This window comes from Coenobita brevimanus, chromosome 94 (assembly GCF_032717465.1).
Source record: "Coenobita brevimanus isolate Jiangsu-jjx chromosome 94, ASM3271746v2, whole genome shotgun sequence".
NCBI lineage: Eukaryota > Metazoa > Arthropoda > Malacostraca > Decapoda > Coenobitidae > Coenobita > Coenobita brevimanus.
In genome coordinates this window covers 12,372,262-12,397,818 of record NC_137047.1, presented here as the reverse complement: position 1 = coordinate 12,397,818, position 25,557 = coordinate 12,372,262, and the positions used below count along the sequence as shown (strand labels likewise).

At 42.1% G+C, this 25,557-nt stretch overlaps 1 protein-coding gene across 1 annotated transcript in view; it reads left to right on the top strand.

Annotated features, from left to right (window-relative positions):
• Window positions 1-4,451: 4,451 nt before the first annotated feature.
• Window positions 4,452-25,557, top strand: part of LOC145413005 (uncharacterized) — a 28,372-nt gene continuing 7,266 nt past the window's right edge. Inside the window, exons 1-2 of the mRNA XM_080282825.1 lie at window positions 4,452-4,471; window positions 25,269-25,538. Coding sequence (XP_080138951.1) covers window positions 4,452-4,471; window positions 25,269-25,538 — 290 coding nt within the window. The remainder of the gene's footprint in view (window positions 4,472-25,268; window positions 25,539-25,557) is intronic.

The following is a 25,557-nucleotide window of genomic DNA, read 5'->3' as shown; positions in this document are numbered from 1 at the left end:
GTGTGGCGCGTGCCCGGCATCACTCACTCACACCCCGTTTTCTAATTGTCATGTCAACCTCGCCTCCTCCTGCATCCTCACTGCCTGCTTGTACTGGAGTCCATTGCTTTCACTCCTCGCCTGAACTAACCTCTCCTTACATATCCGGTACTACACAAAGAGGCTTTCTAGTGCCATTTCTTCAGCGATTTATTTTGCACACTACTTCATCATCCTGAGCCTTGTTCCACCTAAAGATGGGATGAGGTTAAAATGATGGACTAGATACGCAGGAACTGGGACAGATTAGTCTATAACAAAGGTGATTCCCCTTGTTCCAACCCACCACCACCTTATTATTCTCTTTTATTTTATTCATGTCTCTTTAAAATCGAAATAAGATTACCAAAATAACATGCAAGTGAAAATTATGCAGAAAATAACTGGAGTTGTGCTTATGAACCTCCCTAACTGGCGAGAATACAGCTCAAGGTAACACAATGGCAGGGATAGAGGCACAGTGTAGGTGGAAGTATGCATGCTAGGTATGTACAGGAAGGCATGCATATTCCACGAATTCTGAGGATTTTAATCAAAGTAATGTACCCTAAACCAAAAAATAAAATAATGAATTTTTTCTTGATACTCGCTCAGCCTTACTTTCTGATGCACAGGACGAAGCTTTGAAACACTACTGTACGTTCCAATTATCCTTCGGTATAGGAAGGAAAGAACGTTACACACGTGCTTCTCGCGTGTCGAAAAGGGACGCCAAAAGGGATGGTACATGAGAGGGGGGAGAGTAGATTTCATTCCACCACATCCCATCTTACTTTAGCGGGCAGTACGTTGCGGCAACCCTCACCTCCTGTTCCGTAAGTAAGCAGTCTTGTTTGGCAGTCAAGAAGTCTGCCGTCTTGCCAGTTTTCTTTGAAGATTATTTAAAAGTATCGACAAATAACCAAAGTCTTAACTGGACAAACAAAAATTTTGGATGGCTCAGCTTTTCCCGTTGTTTTCCTCAAACTTTGGAAGGATACGCTACTCAATTCTCAATCTTCGTACCGGTCAGACTGGTGAACTCAGTCTGTTTTCCCCTTGTCCCTCTTCACCAGCACTGCAACTGGGGACCTGATTGTAAAATGGCAAGTCCCAGTTCTCCCCCCCCACCCCCCGCATCTCCTATACCACATGAGCTAGGGATGTGGAGACTGTGCCCGTTCTCCCATCTCCACTGATTTATGTCTCCGATAGGATCAATGCAGTCGTGTCGTGCTCTGAGCTAAAATTACGTGTGTTTTGTGGCAGTATTCATAACATTTCCTGAGCATTACGTGTATTTTCTGAAGTCGTATTCATAACCTTTCTTGAGCTTATATTACGTGTATGATCATTTGTTTTAACTCTCAGCTACCAAACATTTCACAAATAAACGACAGCGAATGATAACGAGAGAAATACAAAGCGACGCTATAATTTCACTGCTGTGAAGCTTGTTTACCTAAGAAGATTAAGATACTACATAAATACCACCTCAGAACCTTCCCACTCCACCAAGATGATGGTGATGATGATAACCCACTCAATAACGACACTTTATTTCTCTTTAGTCGTATGGTAATCCTTAAACTACGACCGACTTCAAAACATGTCCGATTTTCATCTTAAAAATATATAAGAAATATAAAAAAAACATCCTAACCTCAACATAACTATAATATATATTCCCTTGGACTGATTCTCTGATAATTACTTTTCTTACCTATTTATATCCGACAAAAATGTAGCAGTTCGCAACAGTCATCTTAATATCCCAAACTGTCTGCGAGAAAAAGAGAATCACATTTGTCGAACAGTTTACCCAGAGCAGCGTCTAGTATAGATTTTCAGTTCAGCGTCGAGTATAAATTTTCAGTCTAACGTCGAGTATAAATTTTCAGTCTAACGTCGAGTATAAATTTTCAGTTCAGCATCAAGTATAAATTTTCAGTTCAGCGTCAAGTATAAATTTTCAGTTCAACGTCGAGTATAAATTTTCAGTTCAGCGTCGGACATAAATTTTCTGTTCAGCGTCGGACATAAATTTTCTGTTCAGCGTCGGACATAAATTTTCAGTTCAGCGTCGGACATAAATTTTCTGTTCAGCGTCGGACATAAATTTTTTGTTCAGTGTCGCGTATAAATTTTCAGTTTAACGTCGACTGTAAATTTTCAGCTAATAAGAAATCTCAGACACATAGAAGCCTGCTTTTAGAAACACTCTCGGATTCAATTTAAACGACACTGTGGATAATGATAGTAATCGTTTGGTGCACGAAAAGGGTCAAATTCTGTTAATGAAAAGAATACAGGGTACAAAGGCGCAGAATCTCTCTCTCTCTCTCTCTCTCTCTCTCTCTCTCTCTCTCTCTCTCTGGTATGAAAATGGAAGGTTATCACATTAATACAGATTTCATTTGGCTGATGAAATATGGTGTTAAGCTTATGCGGAAATGTTATGATATGCCGTATCATAAATGATTAGAATTTATTTTCATTTGTAGAGCTGGGATGTGCACTGCCCTTTTTTTTTTTTTTTTTTTTTTTTTTAGGGGAAGTGGAATAAACGGGGAAAGCGAGGCAGACAGACAGATAGATAAATAGACAGATATAATGGATACACACACACACACACACACACACACACACACACACACACACACACACAGCATCAAATCAGCACACAGTCACGTTTCACTGGTTATCTTAATTGCTCCTCTTCTTGCTTCATTCATTAACACTCCTCTAATACCCGACGCTGACCCGGATTTCATGCTAATTAGAGAGAAACCGTGGGAGACAGACAACCGAGAGAGAGAGAGAGAGAGAGAGAGAGAGAGTCAAGTGGCCAAAGTGTGGGGGGGATTAGGTAGGGTAAGGACGTAGGATGGGAAGAAAGATGATAATATATTATAAAGGTATGGTCCTCAGCATATATGGGGTCCCGAACTAATCGTGTATCATCATCAACAGTTATCATCATCGTCATCATCACCGTCACCATCATCATCACATTCATCACCATCATCATCCCACAATTTGTAAGACCGACAAACAGACAGACATTCATAACGCTCCAACCTATGAATAGATTCCAACCTATTCTAATATTTCTGACATTTCATTAGGTTGACAGAATTTCGGTAAAGAGTTAAGGAATCACAGACCTTAACAGAGGCTATGTCAAAGAATCACGAATATATTACTAACCAAGAATGTCTACTAAAATTATCTACATATTTTTCTTCATTCCTCACTTCATGCCATATAATGCATGCGTCCTGAAGCCAAAATTAAAAAAAAAAAAAAAGTTAAATAGGTAAAGTGTTCTGTTTTTCAGCTTGTCCTTCCTGGGTTCTGTCGTGTTGCCTAGATTTGTGCTACCAGGTAATTCGTGTTTACCTTCACTCCACCTCTTACTTCTCACTTCTCCTTCACTATATACCTCTACTTTTCACATCCCTTCCATTCAATTGATGTTACTACCTTTTTCCTATCCACTCTGCCCCTCCTTCCCCCAAACACACACACACACACACACACACACACACACACACACACACACACACACACACACACACACACACTTCCCTTCCTCCATCTCCTCCACGTATCCCCTAATAAATCATCCTACCGCTCTCTTCTTGACCTCTCTCTCTCCTTCCAACACCCACCAAACAGCCTGGGGCCAATCTGAGAATTGTCCCTCCGGGCCTCTCTCAGCATAAGTAGCTCGTCTTCGCCTCCTGGGGATCCCTTTGAGGCTAGAAAGTCGGGGTAACTATTATTGTCCCAGTTACTCCCCCCCCCCCTTCCCTCGCTCTTCTGCCGACAGTGTACAGACTCTACACTGTGCTTCTGCCTGTGTACCTCCCCTTTGCTACAGTCGGGGGTAAAAGTTCGCCTATGCCACTGCATCTGTTTCTCACTTATGGCACTTCCGTAACTCCCTGATGCATTACGAGTACATTCAAGGGAGTCATTTATAGGCTGAACATACCAAGTCTCTATTACCTTACGTACGTACATCAGCCAGTAGAGGGAAGTAAGAATTATATGAAGTGAACTATCAGGCGAACTTTTGTCCTTGGCTGTAACCTGCCGTCTCTTGTCCTCGCTCCCATTCACCTTTGCCATCATTCAGGAGGTAATGATCACAAGCTCCAGAACTGCATCCGGCCACACCACCATCATACACTCGGCATTCCATACACCCGCCTAGGCAGCCTTGCACTGCCGCACTCTCATGCTTACTTACACTCGCCAACGCACCCTTACATCATACACTCAGCGTTCCTTACTAGCACCTACGCAACCTTACACCATACACACAACCTATGCACCCTCACACAGCACACACTCAGCGTTTATAGCCTATGCACCCTCACGCTTCAGTCCGCGTTCTCTTAACACACATTTCAAGATGTTCCGGGATGGCAACTGACCACAAGTCGTGAGGAACAGTCCAGGTGCTGCTGCTTTGCGGTTTGGAAAGTAGCAACTGGTTAGTTTTATTGACAGGGAACAGACGTAAACTGTTCTCTTTTTACTTTAACCTGGTCTAAAACTCCCATTTCTCCATCTTAAATGTCGAGTCGAAACAATACCATAACAAGAGAATATGATGCAAGTCACGGATACGTGTTACTGTGCGGCTGTAGTCACTGTACTATGTGAAAAATGCTGCAAAATGAACAACATCTGGGCCAAGTAATAAAGGTGCAAGACGTATATGATATTTTTTTTCGTGAAACTTTATCAAATTTTTTAATTACATGGACGTAATATAAATTCACAGCTTGATTTTTTACTGTCGAGAGCAACTGACACTCCAACAAAACTCAAAAAAGTGTCAGTTGGACCCCTTTACCCGAAGTGCGTTATTTTTATTTTATTCTTACCATTTCCAGAAGATTTAATTCAGCTTAAGAGGGCCATACAAAATGCCGGGGTTAATGAAAGCTCTGACTAATCCCTCCAGCCCGAAAAGTAAAGCTGAATAAAATCATCTGGCTGATATAAGAAGAAAATATAATGTGGGTCAGTGCAATGAAAGGGTTAAATTTCACCGTCGCCTAAGGTGTGTGTGTGTGTGTGTGTGTGTGTGTGTGTGTGTGTGTGTGTGTGTGTGTGTGTGTGTGTGTGTGTGTGTGTGTGTGTGTGTGTGTGTGTGTGTGTGTGTGTGTGTGTGTGTGTGTGTGTGTGTGTGTGTGTGTGTGTGTGTGTGTGTGTGTGTGTGTGTGTGTGTGTGTGTGCAACAAGGAAATCCAGGCAGCCGTGTTGAGAGTGTAGCCTCCACGGAATCAGAACATCATAGGGAACTTATCATTATTCACGGTTCTCATCACAGCTCCTCCCTTCCCTTGCTATCGACGCACTTCGGTCATTTATTCTGGCTAAAATCACACCAATTTTTTCACCAGAGACAATCTTGTACCTTTTTTTCCCCTTTATTTTGGTCTAAAATTGTCATCTCTCCATCTAGATGCTTGTCAAGAACAAGTGCTATGAAAAAGAATACATGTCCCGGAGACGTGCTATGAAAAGGAATGCGGAGTCCTAGTACTGTATTTTGCCACCGAGATAAGAGGCTATACAAAAGAACGAAAATCTCGGTCATGTTAAGGTAAAAGAACTATGGCAGTCAGTGGGTTAAGTAATAGGTCGAGTTGTCTTTTTGTTGTTATGGTCATAATAACCGAGTAGATGTTAATCAGACAAAAATTCGACGTTTTGATTATCTCGAGTAAAATCCTAGTACGTAGTCCGTAAATTAAATTAGAATGTTATCTCAAGTGTACGCACTTGAATCTACAGCGCGGATACGAACGATTGGCCTCCCTGTACAATATCAGCGTCACTGTTCTTGCTCACTGCACAGTCCGGAATAATGATTTCTTTTACAATTTTCATATCTTGAACTTAAGCAGCGAAACTCCAACCCACGTGATTACTGTTGATAGGTGGGCTGCATCGGAGGCTTAACAGATGTACCGTACGTCTGTTGAGCCTCCGATACAGCCCGCAGACAGTGTACAAGAACTACTGACGCCAGCTGTACACCTACCCCAAGGAAGGAAACAAGTGCAAAGAAATAGTTACTGCCTCACAGAACCTCTTACACACACACACACACACACACACACACACACACACACACACACACACACACACACACACACACACACACACACACACGAGAGTAACTCAGCCTAGCACTGCCACCAACAATTAACCCATTACTCGAACTAATATATTCTCACGCAGACATGTTCCCTCGCCCTCCCCTCTCCTCCTTCATTCCCCCCGGCCTTCCCACTCACCCCCTCCTCTCCCCCTTCCCTGTTTCCTTCGCCACTCTCTTGTCTCTCCATTCCCTCTCCTTTTCCCCCTACCTCGCTCTCCCACCCTTTCCCCATCCCTCTGACCCCCCCCCCTTCTCCTGTTTCCCTCTTTTCCCTCCTCTTCCCTGCTTTCTCCTGCCTCTCCCTCCCGCCTTGTCTCTGTCCCTGTTTCCTCTTCCTTCCCCTCTCCCCCCCCCTTCCCTTCATTCCCCCCTCCCTCGTCCATTTTCTTGCATTTTGCTTCTCCTTCCTACCTCCTCTCCATTCCCTTCCTCTCTGCCTCCCCCTTCCCTTCATTTCTCCTCCCCTCTTTTTTTTTTTTTTTCATTTTCTTGGCTTTTCCCTCCTAACTCCTCTCCTTTCCCTGTTTACTTCATCCTTGTCTACCTCATCCCTCTCTTCCCCTCCCCTTCCCTCGTCCCCCCTTGCCTCCCCTTTCCCTTTCCCTCCTCTACCGACTCATTTGGTGGTTGAAGGTAAACCTCAGAATGTATCCTGGTACAAATATGAGAGAGAGAGAGAGAGAGAGAGAGAGAGAGAGAGAGAGAGAGAGAGAGTTATGCTACTGATGGATAGCGGATGTCAACAGAGCACAGAAAAACTAGATTAAAGGATAGCCGGAGGATAGGAGGGTAAAAACTGGAAGGATAAGAGGGAGAGGGGAGGAGGAATGATGAGGGAGGGGGAAGGGGAGAGGGAAGGAAGAGGTAGTGCGAGAGGGATGACTGATAATGAGGAGTGGGAGGTATGGGATGAAGGGAAAAAGTGAGGGAGGGATAATGGAGATGGAGGGGAGGGGAGGAGAGAAACAGGAGGAGTGGGGGACATACAAGAGATAGAGATGATGAGGAGAAAGAGGTGATGGGAAAGACTGACGGGGAGAGGGGGAGTAAAAGGAGGAGAAAGAGTAGGGGGTAGAAAGGAAGTAAGAGGTGATAATAACAGCCAGTCAAATCGTAGGGGGGAAAAAAAAAAGATGAGAAGGGGAGAAGGGAGTGGAGAAGGGAGGTGGAGTGGAGGAAGGAGGCAGAGGGGGTGAAGGAGAGAAGTGAGAGGAAAGATAAAGAGGGGTGAAGAATGAAGGTGATGGTGGTGGAGGGGCGAAGAAGGGAGGGAAAAGGGTGAAAGAGGGGAATGAGATGAGGATATGGAGGAGTGAAGGAGGGTAGTGGACCGAAGTACAAGAAAGTGATGGGAAGTAAAGGAGGGAGATGGAAGAAAGAGAGTGAAAGGAAAGAGGAAAAGCAGAAAAGGGAAGAGCATGGAAGAGGTGGTGGAGGGGAGAGGAATTGCAGAAAAGAGAGAGGCATGGAAGAGGTAGTGTAGGAAACTGAGTAGCCTGGACAATTTAGTACTGGCCTCAATGTTCGCAGGGCGCTTGGACAGGAGTTCAAATCCCGCTGACACCTACGGACTTTGTTGGGTGGATACACAAGCTAATGCGGCAATACTCAGATAACGAAACCTAAATCATACCCTACAATCAATAATCTTTTGTTTCACCGCCTGTGCCCCGTATCTGTCCTATCCTTCCACTGCAAGAATCTTCTGTTTCACCGTCAATGCCCTGTGTCTATGTTGTCCTTTTCCTTACCACCTACTTTAGAAGAGGATGAAGGGACGAGAGGCAGAGGGAGAAGAATCGATAGTGGGGGAGAGAGGGAGCTAAATGGAAAGAGGAGGGAAGATGTGGAGGAAAGATAGGGTGGAGGGGAAGGGAGGGAGGTGGATAGGAGAGGCAGCAGGGTGGAAAGGAAGGGAGATGAGAAACTGAGGAAGGAAAAGGATAGAGTAAAGAGGAGTGGCTGTGGAAGGGTGGGGGAAGGAGATGGAAGGGTGATAATTGACGGTTGGGGGGAGGAGGGAACTCGATGAAAAAGGGAAGATGAAGTAATGAGTGACAGACAGATGGAAGGGAAGATGTGGAGGAGACAGGCGAAAGATTAAGAGGGCGATGAGTAAGAGGAGTGGCTGAAGAGGATGAGGGGGCAGGAAGGAAAGAGGGTGGATGGACGGAGAGAAGACACGAACGAAAAGGAGGGAATGGGGGATGGAACGAAGGATGAAATAGAAGAGAAGAGTAGGGTGAGTGAGAGGAGGTGGGTGGAGGGGTTGAAAAGGAGGAACGGAGGAAGGAATGAGGGGTGGAAGGAGGGAAAAAACAGAGGAATGAAGACGGGTGGATGGATGGAAAGAGGGAATCAGGGTCACAAAGAGGGAAGAAATAGAGGGGAAAAGACGGGTGGAGGGACGGAAAGAGGAATGAAATGAAGGAAAGACATGAGGGAGAGGGTGGAATACTATGAGGCGGGAAGAGAAATGCAGGAAAGAGATGAGAGAGGTGGGAAGGAAGGGATGGAGGGATGGAAAGGAGGGAGGGAATGGTGGAAAGAGAAGAGAAGGTGGGATGGAAGGGATGAAGGCGTGGAAAGGAGGGTAGAAATGAAGGAAAGAGAAGACGAGGGAGGGGGTAGGGAAGGAAGAGGAAAGAAACGGGGGAAAAGGAAGAGGGAGAAGAGGGGAGGCAAGGGATGGAGAAGTGGAAAGGAAGTAGAAAATGGAGGAGAAAGAAGAGGAGGGATGGGGATTAGGTGGGGGGGGGAGGGAAGAAATAGAGGTAAAGAGGAGATGTCCGGGGGGAGGGGGTGAAGGGGGTAGTGGAGGAGGGTCAGTGACACTCCTCCAGCAGGGTCCGTCTGGCGCCTTCCTTCTCCTCATCTCTCCTACTTTATCACGACGTCCTTCATTTCTCCCTCTTTATTCCTCCTATTTATACGTCCTTCTCTCTTCGCCATCTTCAAAATAACTTCTTTCTTCTCCTCATCTCCAATTTTTTCACGACCTCCTTCAATTCCTCATCTTTATTGACCTTATTTATACTACCCTCCCTCTCTCCAAACTATCTGGCTTCTTCCTTCTCTTCATATATTTTATTTTATCATGACTTCCTTCATTTTTCTTCTTTTCCTTCTATTTATATGTCCTTCCTTCTCTGCACAAGTTTAAAAATATTTGGCGCCTTCCTTTTCCTCACTTCTCATATCTTATCACTCTTTCCCTTCATTAACTACAATATTTTTTTATTTATACTTCGTTTCGCTCACCTCCATCAGCCTCTTTCTCATTCGCTTTATCCTCCGCCATCTATCACTTTTTAAAAATATTCCTCCTCCCCACTTTTCTTTTTTCATTCCTCTCTACCTCTTTTTCAGCCTTTCATCCATGTCATCCGTTCTTCCTCGTCTTCTTTTTCTCCCTTTTCATAATTTTTTTTTTTTCAATTTTTTCACATATGTTTCAGTAAAATTTGTAGTTTCTCTCTCTCTCTCTCTCTCTCTCTCTCTCTCTCCCCCTTTAGGTTTGATAAATTTCATTTCAGTGTTTATCTTATCCTTTCATCACCAATCTTCCTCATCTCTTCCTGCCCCCTTTCCTCCCATCTTTTCCAGTCTCCTCTTCTGCTCTCTCTCTCTCTCTCTCTCTCTCTCTCTCTCTCTCTCTCTTGTCTGTCGCTGCTTGTCTCTTGCTGTCGCCTCTCCATTCTTTTCCTGAATCCTATCTTCTTTTCCTCATTCCCTTCTTTCTCTGTATTTCTTCCTATTATCTCTCATCTCTTCTCTTTCCCTCTTACACTTTCTCACTGCATCCTCTCCTCCTTCTTCCTCTCCTCCTCCTTCCTCATCTTTTTCTCTTCGTTTCCTTTCATTTCCTTTTACTTCCTTCTCTCCATCATCATCTCTTCTGCCTCATCTGTTTTATGTACGCGTTACATCCCCTCTTCGCTCTTCATAAATCCTCTTCCTTTGCCTCCTATCTTCACCTTCGTACCTATTACATCTCATATACTCTCTTTTTGTCTTCTTTCTTCGCGACTCCTACGGTACTTACTCTTCGCTTCTCTCCCCTCTTCTTTCCTCTTCTCCTGTCTTCCTCTTCTTGCCCTCCCTTTCCCCAAATATAAACATTAATACGACTCCATGACAATAACTAGACTTATTACGATTCTAACCCTGCACAGATTTGCATACAATAGATCTAGGTTAAGCTATTGTTTACGGGGAAAGTTGATATACTACCATGAGACAACTAATACTGTACAGAATCAGTAAAGATGTAATTAGGCCAACTCGAGATGAACGGATCTTGAATTTGGATCTGTTATCTTGTTTTTTCTTTGGGGGAACAATCTTTTGGGATTCTGGGCTTGCATTAATAATATATCTTTCCACTTGCTGACTGGGACTCCTGTAACTGTAATGAAGAGTGCAAAACATACTCGGCCAGTAATGTAGCAAAATTAAACTCATTAATTCCCAATCTTTCTCCGCACCTCTTCCTACGCCCATCTCTTCTCCCGTATTTTCTCGTTTGTCTGAGATAATTACGTGACATCGATCTGAGAGAGAGAGAGAGAGAGAGAGAGAGAGAGTCAATTAATGTGCAAGTGACTAAAGCTGCAGCTAAAGAATAATGGATTCATAAAAACGAGAGAGAGAGAGAGAGAGAGAGAGAGAGAGAGAGAGAGAGAGAGAATCAATTAATGGGCGAGTGACTAAAGCTGCAGCTGAAGAATAATGGATTCACCAAACCAGAGAGAAAGAAAGAGTTACACAGAGTTACACAGATACACAGATTACACAGACCTCACGGTCCCTACGAGGCGGTCCGGCCTTAATACTAATACAGCGGTATAATTATAAGAACATAAGAACATAAGAAGAGAGGATAACTGCAGTAGGCCGGTTGGCCCATGCTAGGCAGCTCCTAGAAGAGTAACTGAACTACTAGAATGAGATAAGGACAGCAAAGAAGAAGGCTCTCCCCCGCCCTCCAAACCCTCCAACCGAAGTCGGCAGGAAAAAGTCAGAAAGAACACCACGCCGTATAGAAAAACTGGCGTGGACATTTTACAGGAAAGTGTGAAAGGAGAATAGAGACTATCATAGTGTAACCTGAAAAGAAATTTTTTTTGAATTAGTATTGGTTATAAGATTTTCTTTATTCTATATCCACCCCTTATTTGTCATATGCTTATCTAGCCTATGCTTGAAACTCTCAATGGAAGAGGCAGCAACTACTTTACTAGGTAGCTTATTCCATTCGTCTACTACTCTATTACCAAACCAATTTCTACCGATTTCCTTACTGAAACGGAATTTTTCTAGTTTGAAACCATTATTTCTAGTTCTATCCTGTATGCTCACTTTAAGTACCTTGCTAATATCTCCTTATTTATACCATTCATCCACTTAAACACCTCAATTAAGTCTCCCCTTACTCTACGCCTCTCTAGCGAATGCAGACTTAGTCTTTTCAGTCTGTCTTCATATGACAGGTTCCGGACGTCATGTATCATTTTAGTCATTCTTCTCTGTACATTTTCTAACGAATTAATATCCATTCTATAGTAAGGACACCAGAATTGTACTGCGTAGTCTAAATGTGGCCTTACTAATGCTAGATAAAGTTTTAGTATTACTTTAGACGATCTATTGTTCACGCTTCTCGAAATAAATCCTAGGACCCTATTTGCTTTATTTCTCGCATTAATACACTGTTGCCTAGGTTTAAGGTCGTTACTAATCATAACTCCTAGATCTCTCTCGCATTCCGATTTGCTAATTTCTTTGTTATCTAAGCTGTATTTAGTATCTCCAATGGTCTTGCCTACGTTAAGTACTTTACATTTTTCAACGTTAAATTCCATTTGCCAAGTTTAGACCATTTGGACAATGTATCGAGTCTTTCTGTAAGTTATGGCAATCGTCAGTCGAGTTAATGATACGCCCTATTTTTGTATCGTCGGCAAATTTGCTGATGCTTCTATTGACTCCTAAGTCTAGATCATTTATATATATGATAAATAATAAGGGACCGAGTACTGAACCCTGTGGTACACCGCTAGTTACTAATCCCCAGTCCGACTTAGTTCCATTTATTAATACTCTCTGCTTTCGTCCTTTCAGCCAGGATTCTATCCATTTTAAGATATCGCCGTCTATACCGTGCGCTCGAACCTTTCTAACTAACCTTTCGTGTGGGACCCTATCAAAAGCTTTACTAAAAGTCCAGATAAATAACATCGTAAGCTTTATCGCTATCTACTGCCTCATAGACCTCCGAGAGTAGAATGACAACAAATTTGTGAGGCAGGATCGTCCTTGCCTGAATCCGTGCTGACTTTCGTTTATAAGATTAAATCTTTCTAAGTGTTCTCTAATCTTATTTGCCAAAATTGACTCTAACATTTTTCCTACTATTGACGTTAGACTTATCGGACGATAATTCGACGCAGCTGATTTATCACCCTTTTTAAAGATGGGCACTACGTTTGCGGTTTTCCACGCCTCTGGAACTTCTCCTGAACTTAAAGAGTCATTAAATAACGTTAAAAGTGGCTGACATAATTCTTCTTTGGTTTCTTTTATAATTTTTGCATATATATCGTCCGGACCTGGCGATTTTTGAGGTTTTAACTTGTTAATTTCTTTCAATACGTCCTCCTTACTAATGGTTTATTTTACTAAGAATATTTTCCGTATTCTCATGGTAAATATTTGCTGCTTGAGGGACCAGGCTTAGATTTTCCTTGGTGAATACTGATATGAAATAATTATTTGGGATGGAGCACATTTCTTTATCTTCACTGGTAATGTCACCTGATTCTGTTCTGAGTGGTCCTATCCTGTCTTTATTTTTCGTTCGGTACATTTGATAAAAACCCTTGGGGTTTACTTTTGATTCACTTGCAACCTTAATTTCATAACTTCTCTTTGCTTTTCTTATCTCCCTCTTTACTTCTCTATTTAAAATTGTGTACCGGTTACGTAAGTGTTCCTCTCCACGTTTTATTTTTCTATATATTCCTTTCCTTTGGCCTATGAGAGATTTTAATCTGTTGTTTAACCATCTAGGTTCCGAATTATTAGTTCTAAACGGCTTTGAAGGAATATATCTATCTTGGCCTCCGTGTATTATATTTATTAACTCGTTATACTTCTCACTGGTTGAACGTCTGCTTGGTACTGTAGCTGAGTTAATTTCCGTCACCTGGACTACATTCCTATCTACCACCTCCTCCCTCACAGACACCTGACGGACATCTCCAGGTGTTTCCTGCGCCTGACCTATGACCTGGGATTCCACACTGGCCTGGCATTCCCTCCAATAGCTAATCTCCCTGTGGAATACCGTTCGAAAATAAGCTCTTAAGCCATCGAAATCTCCTAGACGAAAATTAGGAACGGTGGAGGTATTTTCAGTGGAACAGACATCCCAAATAAATTTGAACTTAATTTCTTCATGATCGCTATTACCAAGTCGTCCACCAACCTCTATATCGCTAATGATATTTTCTTTATTAGCTAAAACCAAATCTAGTATATTATTACCTCTGGTGGGCTCCCTTATATACTGATAAAGGAAATTATCCTGTACTACCTCTAGAAATTCCTCTGACTCTGCATCTCCTGTCTGAATTCTCCAATCTATCCTTGGCAGATTAAGGTCCCCTACAATTATTACTAAGCTGGACTGTGATGCTTTCCTCATTTCCTCCCAAAGGTATTTACTATCAGCTCTACTTAATTTAGGAGATCTGTAAATTGCTCCTAAGACTAATTTCTCCCTATTGTTACTAATTTCAACCCAGACACTTTCTGTGTCCCTATTTACTTTAATGTCTTCTTTATTGTAACAGTTTAATGAATCCTTTACATAAATAGCTACCCCTCCCCCCTTTCTTCCCTGACGGTTTGACACAAAAATATTATAGCCTTTTATCTGATATTCTGCTAAAAATTCTCGAGTGTCTGTATTCATCCAAGTTTCACTAATAACGGCAATGTCTATTTTCTCTGTACAAATTAAAGCCCTCAGTTCATCCATTTTATTACGTAAACTCCGGCTGTTTGTGTAGTACACTTTCAGATTATTACTAGTAGTTATGCCTCTACCTTGGCATTTGCTGTTATTTATTTTACTACTAACTGGGAAACTCTTTACTTTACTAATATAACAATTTTTTGTACTATCGCTTATCGCCCTTCTATCATCGCTTGTTCTATGATCTATCATCGCCTGCTCAATTTGAGGTGCCTGAGTGGATGTATCTACACTATTGGTTGAACTTTTGTTCTTAATTTTGCAAGTATCGATGCATCTATCCAAACATGGTAATAATGATTTCTGAGTGTAGTTGCTGCATCTTCCTGTACACCTACTTCTCAATCTCGAAAAAATCCTCCAACTCCCTATCTATCATTCCAGCTAAAACAGTAACTCCCTGCCTGCTAAGATGAGTCCCATCCCAACTATACAAGGCACTTCGTCCATAAAACCGGTCCCAGCTGTCTATGAAAGGTATTGCATTATCTTTGCAATACCTTTCAAGGCGGCAATTAAACCCTATTGCCCTGCTCAACCATTCCCTTCCAACCCGCCACCTTGGTAAAACACCAAGCACTACAGGGGTTCCCCCTCTCCCTAACCTTTTCTAACATCAACTTGTACCTTTTCCACATTACTTCACTGTTTCGGCTACTAATATCATTGCCTCCTACACTGAGGCACACAGTGGGTTTGTCACCACTTTCCTTTACGATATTTGAAATTTTATCTACCACATTAGCCACCCTGGCCCCTGGAAGACACACATGTTTAGCGAGTGGAGTATACATGGCCCTGTTCAGATATCTCACCTGGGAGTCTCCAACAACAACAACATTTTTCTTACCTTTCTTGTTCTGTTTATACTTACCTGTACTGGAAGTTCTCTCACCGTCCTTCTCCTCTACTTCCCTCTCTGCCTTCCCTTCACATTCGTCCCGTAGTGCGTCGAATGTATTAGTTGTCTTAACTTCCGGTTGCTTTTTAAGGGTGAACTTCGTTGCACCCTTGTTAACTAGTGTCCAACCTTCAGCCTTTTTCTCTTTCTCCTCCAACATCTCCTCCAACAATTCCCTCATCAGAAGGCTCTCTCCCCCATCCTCCAAACCCTCCGGCATTTGCCGTACAGGAAACAAGAGAGGATGTAATACCTTCCAGGACTGAAAAATCTGAAGGAATTTAATAACATTGGCAGAAAGTAGAATAATATGGAAATGGTGAATTTAGGCATACGGCCAAATTCTTTATGTACGCACTTTTTTTTATTATATATATATATATATATATATATATATATATATATATATATATATATATATATATATATGTATATAAAATAGACGAACAGAATGTTTATCTGCTATATTCGCCCTAAAATACTGTCTATGTTGAGTACCAGTTAAGGTGTACTGTGTTTAATAAACAGATGAATGTATATGCGAATATGCAATAATTGCTTTATCCTAACTAAACGATACCAATCGCGTCGAGATACATGTCCAGTTTCTTTTTAAAGATATTTATGGTACCACTCTCAATCACATTCCCAGGGAGTTTATTCCATTCACTTAAAACAGAGTAAGTGAAGAAGCTTTTGGTTCTATCAAGATTAGCCTTCCTTGCTTGCAACTTCATACCATTTCCTCGAGTTACAGTCTCGGCAATAACTGTGAATAGCCTGCTTGAATCAATATTACTGAGTCCTTTCAGAATCTTAAATCATTCAATTAGCTGTCCCCTGAGTCTTCGTTTTCTAAGAGAGAATAAGTTTAATTCCCTGAGCCTCTCGAGATATGGTTTATTCCTCAGGGACGGGATTAACTTGGTAGCCCCACGCTGGACCACTTCCGAGTATTTCTATTTCTTTGACACAGGTAAGGCACCCAAAACTGCACTTCAAACTCAAGTGTGGCTTGACTATGCTTCTGTATAGGAGGATTACAATATCTCTGTTTTTATACGTAAACTGTCTTTTGATGAAGCCTAGGGCCGTGTTGGCTTTACTGGCGGCAGAGATATATTGATGAACATTTTAGGTCATCTGAAATTAATACGCCTAGATCCTTAACTAGTGAGGGCTTGCTAATGATTTGGCCCTTCATTTCGTAATCATTCCTTTTGTTTTTCTTCCCACAATGCAGTACCTAACATTTACTTACATCGAAGGGCATTTGCCATTTTTCTGACCAGCTAACTATTTTGTTAAGGTCATTTTGAAGGCTACTTCTGTCTTCTTCTGTTAATGTAGTGTTGCCGATTTTTGTATCGTCCGCAAATTTAGAAATGAAGTTGTTTAGGCCAACATCGCTATCGTTAATATTCATAATACATAGGATTGGTCCCAACACCGATCCCTGAGGAACACCACTGGTCATAGGAGCCCAGCCTGACTCCATTTATAACGACTCGTTGCTTTCTCTCACTCAACCAGCAACCTATCCACCTATGAATATTTCCGTCAATTCCAAGTGATCTTACCTTTGTCATTAATTTATTATGCGGCACTTTGTCAAAAGCTTTCTGGAAATCTAAGTAGATAATATCAAAAGACCTGGTACAATTATTCACTTTTAAAAGTGTATCATAAAACTCAAGTAAGCTTCTCACGCATGATCTCCGCGTTCTAAAGCCATGCTGGCTGTTCCAAATTATCTAATTAGTTTCTAGGAACCCAACTATCCTATCTCTAATTAATTATTCGAGGATCTTTCCCAGGACAGAGGTTAGGCTAATTGGTCTATAATTACCTGGTTGATCCCTACTGCCCTTTTAATATATAGGAGTCACGTTAGCCAGTCTCCAGTCTGATGGAACCTTTCCTTGTTGTGGGGACTTGTTAAAGATAGATGTTAGAGGACTGCATATTACATCCACCACATTTTTCAGTATTTTAGGGTAGAAATTGTCTGGGCCGGAAGTCCTATTACTGTTCATTTTATTAAGTTTATCTCTCACTTCATTACTGCTAATATTCAAATTACTTAGTACGTTTTGGACTGACATTTGTTGCTCTTCGCTGGTGTCAATGGCATCTACTGTGAAAACTGAACTGAAAAAATTATTTAAAGTAGAGGCAATTTCCTCAACGTCCGAGATAAGAACACCCTCGTCGCTGATAAGTGGACCATTGCCCGCCTTAAGTCGCTAATTGCCGTCAATGTATCCATAAAAAAGATTAGGATCCGTACAGCTTGTTTTTGCTTTATCAATTTCAAACTGTCGTTTAGCTGTTCTAATGAGTTTTTTAATTCTTCTACTACTGATATATTGCTTTGTGACTAATTCACTGGTGTGACTTTTAAGTAAGGTGTGCTGACGGTTTCTTTCTTTAACTGCTCTGCTAATATCAGCATTTAACCACGCTGGTTTGTTTCTACCCTTTCTTAGTCTAGATTTCATTGGCATGTACTTGTTTTGAGCAGTCATGAATACGTGCTTAAATTCTGCCCACATGTCGTTTACATCGTTAATTCTTTCTTTGTGTTCAGCTAATGTACTCAGGGCTTCCCTTAGGCCGTTAAAATCTGCGTTTTTATAGTCCAGCATCTTAGTCTGGAGAGGTTCATGGAAAATCTTACGAGATTATGATCGCTTGATGCTAGATGTTTACCCACAGTGAGGCTTGAGACCATACCTTCATTTGTAGTGATTAAAAGATCTAAGGTATTGCCCTGTCTTGTCGGCTCCGTGACACACTGAAATAAAAAGTTATTCTTAATGAAATCCGTCATCCTTTTGTCATCATTACTACTACCCGTAACTGTATTCCAATTTACTGACGGCAGGTTGAAGTCGCCGCTAATCAACGTTTCGTCCCCATCCAGAACTTCCTGCAAGGTACTGTATAGTTATGTGTCCTCCTCTGAAGTATGAGTGGAGCAACGGTAGACTGTAACAATATTTATATTTTACATATCTTAAACGTAATTTAACACAGACCAGTTCGGTGTCATTTCCACTTAGGGCTACTCTGTTCGGTTTAAGTGATTTTACATATACTCCAATACCACCTCCTATCCATTTCCTCTGCATTTATAATGAAATTTATACGAGTCTAACTGGTATTCAAATAATATATCTCTGTTACCTATATCAAGGTGCGCTTCTGTTACGGCTATTTTATGAAAATCTTTTATACTTACAAGAAGTTTGAGTTCGTTAAACTTGTTTCTAAGACCGCGAGCACTGAATGATAATACTTTAATTTGCTCTGCGGTTGGCTTTGACTGTTGGGCTGATCCGGATACACCATCTCCCCGGGAATTAAGATTTAGGGAGGGTGGCTGAACGACTGTGGGATTAAAGGCGGGGGGGGGGGTGAGGGTTAGGGACGAGGCGGGGGTGATGGGTGAGGTGGGAGGGAGCGTCTGTGTGGTCCCCAGGGGGCGTTAGTGTTTCCGCCACACCTGCATTCTCTTGGATTTTAAAAACGGCCGCATTTATCAATTTCCTCATCTCTGCCTTGCCTTTCGCATTTAAGTGTAGACCATCTCGTCTAAAGAGGCTTGGCATTCCAACAGATCAGTCCCAGATATCACTGAAATATGTTTTCTCTAGTACACATTTCCGTAAGGGCTCCATTAATTTCCACTACTCTGCTTCTGCAGTAAGACTTGGAACGTATCCTTGGCAATATACCATTTATAAAGCATCTGAGAGAGAGAGAGAGAGAGAGAGAGAGGGAGTCTGAGGAGGATACAAAGCTTTAACGATTACTAAGAAAGAGCCTATTCCCAGCAATTAAGATATCAGTAATTATCACAGGACGAACGAAGCACAAAAACCACTATCTACCCAATTACAAAAACCTCTAGCCACCTACAGTATATCTACCTTTGGCCATAACAACTGGTAAAACACACACACACACACACACACACACTACTTTCTCTCTCTCTCTCTCAACCACTGGATAATAAGAGGAAATTTTATGGAGTAGCCAGAAATTTGGTATGAATATTTTATGCAACTACCGCTAATCTGCTCAGTCTACCACGACATAACCTTTTTTATAACAACTTTTATATACCTGAGTCACTTTTTCAATGCAATTACTTTTTCCAGTTTACTTTTGTTACCTCTTCGTGAGTTTATTCATCCCTGCAATTACTTTTTTTTTTTTTTTTCGTAAGGGAGTAAGAAATACTCCATACCAACCATTTCACCCAAGATTATATTTGCTATAGTCTGAATAAAATGGTCTACTCATCTGGAACACAATTTTAAAAGGCGTCACTGCACTGAAGGGCTTAATAATATTCTGCAAGGAATGAGCGGCACAGTAGTATCTTTCTTTACGCACTCGGGGATTAGGCGAACGGAAGGAAGTTGTTGAGGTAATGGTTTTGGTACAACACCAACCCTTTCGCTGCGGGTCGTGGATCTGAGTGTTTTATTCAGGCTAACACCACGTGATTTTGTAAAACTGAGAGAAAGTGATCAAGGACTTCAAAAACCATAAAGAATAACATTTTTTTTTTTTCTGTCTCGGTACATTTGCAAACTAATTTAGGGTAACACCTGACGATTTTCTTCATTCGAAAGTAATCTTGCAGCAAGTGTAAAAACAAACAAAAATAGGATAATAGAAAACAGAATGGAGAGAACAAACATTACAGAAAATATGGAATGAAATAGACAGAAAAGAGGGAACTACAGTAAAGTGAAGGGAGACGAGAAGCAAAGAAGAAAATTTAGAAGGCAGGATATAAAAAGAAAGTACAGAGAAGGGAGTACACGAAAAGAGGGGAGAGTAAAAATAAAGAGGAAACTGGAAACGAGAAGAAAGACCCAAGAAGTAAACAGAAACGGGGGAACGATAAAAAGAAAGAAAAGAGGGGGAGGGAAAAGCAAACGGGAAAGAGAAAATGACGAGACAGGGGAATACGAAAGAAGAGAAGGTGACCAGGAAAAAGGAAGGAAAGAGAAGTCAACAAGGAAGAGAAACAGGGCCAAGAGGAAACAAGAGGCAGACAGGAAAGGAGGTAAGCGAAGACTAGAGGGAGAGATGAAGAGAAAGACAGGAGGAAGCACGAGGCAGAAGGGAAAAAAGATTAGCGTAAGACTGAAGGGATAGAGAAACAGAAAGGCAAGAGGAAGCAGCAGGCAGGAAAGGTTAGGGTGAGAGACAGACAAGCGGAAGCAAAAGGCTGACAGGAAAGGAGGTCAGCGTAAGACTGGAGGGACAAAGAAAGACAAAAGGAAGCATGAGGCAGACAGGAAAGTAGGTTAGCGTAAGACAGAAGGGACAGATAAACAGGAAAATAAGAGGAAGTATGAGGCACACAGGAAAGGAGGTCAGCGTAAGACTGCAGGGATAGATAAACAGGAAAATAAGAGGAAGCGCGAGGCAGACAGGAAAGGAAGTCAGCGTAAGACTGGAGGGATAGATAAACAGGAAAATAACAGGAAGCAAGAGGCAGACAGGAAAGGAGGTCAGCGTAAGACTGGCGGGACGGAATTAATGGATGGGTTGTAGTGGCCGGTTTACATACACCTAACATGGGCAGGAAGCTTGTAATTTACATGCAAAAGCCACACCTTACGCGTCCAGAAAGGCAAGTGATCCGCTAAGCTGTGAGAAACACTTTATATCCCTGGAGAAGTGACTCACCCTCACCCAGTGCTAAATAAAAGGGTATAAGTGTGGGAGATTAATGATGTATAGAGTGAAACATGTATGTGGCAGTGCGTTTTGGAATGACGTGACAGTGTAAGTCTTTATACTTCACAGAGGGAACGTCGACAGGATGCTAACAGAAAGGAGGATCTGGGTGTGGAAGAAAATTGACATAAGATGAAGACATGGAAAACAGGGAAATGGGAGAAAATTAGGTGATAAGGAAAAGGGGGAGAAAACAAAGGGTAGTGAGGATCTGGGATTAACGAGGCGCGGCAGAGAGAGAGAGAGAAGGGGCAGCAACTTGTAACTTCCTGTGTGACTTGGCTATACTGTACTACTTGGGTCATGTCCCCCCTCCCCCTCCCCCCACATCCCACTTACCACACGCTGCACACCTTCTTGCCCCTCCCACCATCATATTTCCTCCTCCTCCTCTCTCCTTGCTTCTTGTTTTTCCTCTCCTCCTACCTGTATCTCCCCGCTCATTTCTTCTCTTCCTCCTCCTCCCCCTCCTTGTCTCTCCCCCTCTCTTATTTCTTCTGCTCCTCCCTCCCGGTTCCTTGTTGTACTTCCTCTCCTCCTCTCTCCCTGCTCCTTCTTCTCCCCTCCGTCTTCTCTTCGTTCCTTCCCCTCCACTCTTTCCTCACATTATCCTCCAGCGGCTCCACTCCCTCTACCGCTTCTCGTACCTTTATTTATTCATTTATTTTTGTTACTCTTCCCCCATTAATCTTTTTTTCCCTTTCGTTATCCCTCCCTCCTCCATTTTCCTACTTCTCATTCTTCTCCTTACTCATTTGCGCTCCTTTTTTTTTTTTTTTTTTTTTTCATTTCTTTTCCCCTTTGACAACTCTTCTCTGTTGCCGTTTCCAGTTCTTCTTCCTTTATCCCCCCCCCCTTTTTTTTTTTCACTTTCCCCTTCCCATTCGACCTTATTTTCTATCTTGTCTCCTTTTTGTTTTTCTTTTCCCAATCTTCTCATTCGTTGTTCTTCTATATTTTTGCTTCTATCTCTCTCGAGCAAATTCTTCCCGTCTGTCCTCCTTCCAAATGCCTCGCCTCTCATTTTTCTTCGTTTTTCTTCTTACATTCTTCATATTTCTCCTCGTTTCCCGTCTCCCGTTTCCTCCTCCTTCTTCCTTTACTTTTTTTTTAGAAGTCCTCTTAATCCATCGTCTCATCCCTCTATCTCCCCCTTCACATCTCTTCCATTATTCTATTCTTCCCTTCTCTCCTTCGTCTCTCGCTTCGTTTCCCTTCTGTTTCCTCCCATATTTTTTTCCTCCTCGCTTTTCAGGTCTCCTATCTTCCTGTCTCCACTTCTTCCAGTTCTTTCCGACCCCAACTCTCTCGCTTTCTTTTCTCCATTCTCCTCTCTCTCTCTCTCTCTCTCTCTCTCTCTCTCTTCGTCTTCCTTCTCAACTTCACCCTTCTGGCTTCCCATTCTGCCCTTCCGTCCTGCTCCCTTCTCACCCATTTTATTTTTCTTCTTGCATTACTTTTCCTTCCCATTTTCACATTATCTCCTCTCCCTTATCTGTGTCTCTTCGCCTTTTCCTTCTACTCCTCACTATTACCTCTCTCTGTATGAACTGTATTTCCTTTATTTTTCCTATTCTCTCACACTTCCCTTCCTCGTTCATACTCAACGATTTCACCTACTGAAATCAGTAGGAAAAATCAAAAGGGATAATCATGCAGAATTTTAAAAACAATCGGTTGGAAAAGGTGAAATGGAAAATATGTTCAACCTTGCTTTAACCTGTAGGGGAAAGTAACATTAAGTGGATGACAATGTTGCTCTGGGGCTGTTGTGATCCGGGGTGGAAAAACAATGCCTCAGATTACTATGCTATTCAGCCGTGACCGCGTCTGGCTGGATTAGAAAGTAGATGTAAGGTGATTTTTAAAAATGGCAGCACCTGACTGTGTGTGTGTGTGTGTGTGTGTGTGTGTGTGTGTGTGTGTGTGTGTGTGTGTGTGTGTGTGTGTGTGTGTGTGTGTGTGTGTGTGTGTGTGTGTGTGTGTGTGTGTGTGTGAGAGAGAGAGAGAGAGAGAGAGAGAGAGAGAAACATACATTTAACATTTTAAAACAGAAAAGACCTGAGCATTGCCAGCGAAAGTGAACCCCAGAAGAAAATGAGAAAGCGATGCGAGAGAAAACTGGAACTGTGCGTGGGCATGTGGTCTGAATAGAGAGAATGGCTGGGGCCGGACAGGGGGGACGGTTTTCTTCCTATGCCACAATAGTTATGTTTGCCTGGTTTCCATCCCCTACACCCCTCTTCCCCTCCCCTACGCCCCACTACTCCACCCCTACACCCCACCCCTTGTATTCTATGCCACCCACCTTTTGGCTATCTGAACAATATGGCATCCCCCCCTCCCCGGTTCTTGTCTCTTTCTTTCCCCTATTTTCCTCCTTCCTCCCTTTATCTCGTCTCCTCCATCATACCCATCCACTGACTATACTGAACAATATGCTTCCTGTCTCCATGTCTCCCTGCTTCTCTTTCCCTCTCCTCCATTCACTGTTCTCCTCCTTCTCATCTTCCCTCGTCCTTCCCTTCTCTCCTCTTTTCCTTCCCATCTCCTTTTTTCCCTCCCTCCTTTCCTTTCCTGTCCTTTCCTCCTCTCTCTCTCTCTCCCTCTCTTCTCCATCACTGACCCATCCCTTGGCCTACTAAACAATGTCTCTCTCTCTCTCTCTCTCTCTCTCTCTCTCTCTCTCTCTCTCTCTCTCTCTCTCGTTTTCTTCACCTCTCTTCCGTTTATCACTTTTTTTCCCCATTTACTAATTTTCATCTTTTTCTTCTTCTTTTTCCCCCAGTGTTTTTTTTCACCCCGTGCTTGTACTTTAACCTCCCTTTCTCCCCACTGCTTTCTCTCCCCCTCTCCCATTCCGACTTTCTCCTACCCACTTTCTCTTTCCTCCCTGCCTTCTCCCTCGTACGTTTCTCCAGAATTATTTTATCCACGCACAGTACATCTCTTCCCTCGCTCTCTCTTACTAATTTCATTCCTCTGTGTTTATTTTGCTTTTTCGCACAGGCTATTTTTCTTAGATTTTCTCTTCTGCTTCAATCTTTATATCTTTCTTCTATGCTCATTTCTTAGTATATTTTCTTATCTTCTATCACATTCTTTCCTGTCTATTCATACTGTATCTTTATCACATTCCTTTCTTCTACCTCTAACTCTTACTCTTCTCTCATTGCTCACACTAAGGTCTATCACATTCTCTTTTACTATCACATTCTTAACCATTTATTTTCTCTGCTTTTCACATTCTTTCTTTTACCTCTTGCCACATCCTCTCTCTCTCTCTCTCTCTCTCTCTCTCTCTCTCTCTCTCTCTCTCTACTGTGTATGTATATATATATATATATATATATATATATATATATATATATATATATATACATATATATATATATATATATATATATTATATATATCATATTCGTAACTGCATTTTTATTCTCTCATACTCGCATTTTCTTATACTTCTTTTACATCATCATCTCATCTAGACTGTTTGCCTCTGTATCTCTCTTCATAACTATTTATGTCATATCTTTTTATTTCTATATACTTGTCTGCATTAGCTTCACTTATTCTCTCAATCTCTCACATTCCTTTCTTCTACCTCCATCTCTAGTGGTCCATGGGTATGCTCAGTCAGACAGACCCAGGTTAAGCAACAAGAACAACAACAACCACATCCTCTCATTATTCTTATATCCCCACCCAACACCCTAAAGCCACCACACAACTTTCCTCCACACACCTTGCATCCACCGGGTCGACCAAGCATTTATTCACCTCGGGCCTTATTTGCTACTAACCCTTCACCTGAAAAATATCCTCTGGGGCAGCATTCACAAAGGGTGTTAATATCTTCACTTCAGTGACTTTTATTTTTTAATCCTTGCTATTTCCAGATTTTTTTTTTTTTCTGCAGGACCAGAAGGGTTAGATACAGTCTTCATTAACATCTCTTCATGGAGGTTCTGCTAATTTATAACATCCAGCAAATAGCAATGAATACAGTACTTATGCCTTTTAATATGATACTGATATACATATGGCCTTTAAAAAGTGACCTGTTTGTCAGTTTTGTGACTTTAGTTCCATCTTACATTCACTGATGCCACTGCTGGCCAGTTTTAGCAAACCATTTGGTTGTCTTGCTATGTTTTAACTACCTTAAATCATCAGGCCTTTGAGTTAATATATTTTTAACATTTTTACTGCGATGTGTTCCTCTGGACTAAACAAAACTACAGTATCAGACGTCAGTTGGAACAAAATACAATCTTCATATGTCGTGGCCAAAGGACAAATGAGGGGTTAGTATCCATCTTGCGCTCACTTTGCCATCAATTCTATTGCAGTGCTATTATTGCAGGCCAGACGGTGTGCAAGGTAAGCCAATATGCCGAGGATGCTGGGAATGTAACCATAAAAGTCACTGACACATTCATCACCTGCCCAAGACCAGAAGATCCTAAGAACTACACAGCATGCTGCTATGACATGGAGGAGATGGAGGGAGTCGATGAGGAAGGAGGAGGAGATGGAGGTGGAGAAGGAGGGGGGAGGGAAACTACAAGGTGTTGTGAGCCACCTCCACCCCCCACTGGTATTTTCTACATTGATGATCAGTGAGTATGCAGTGTGACA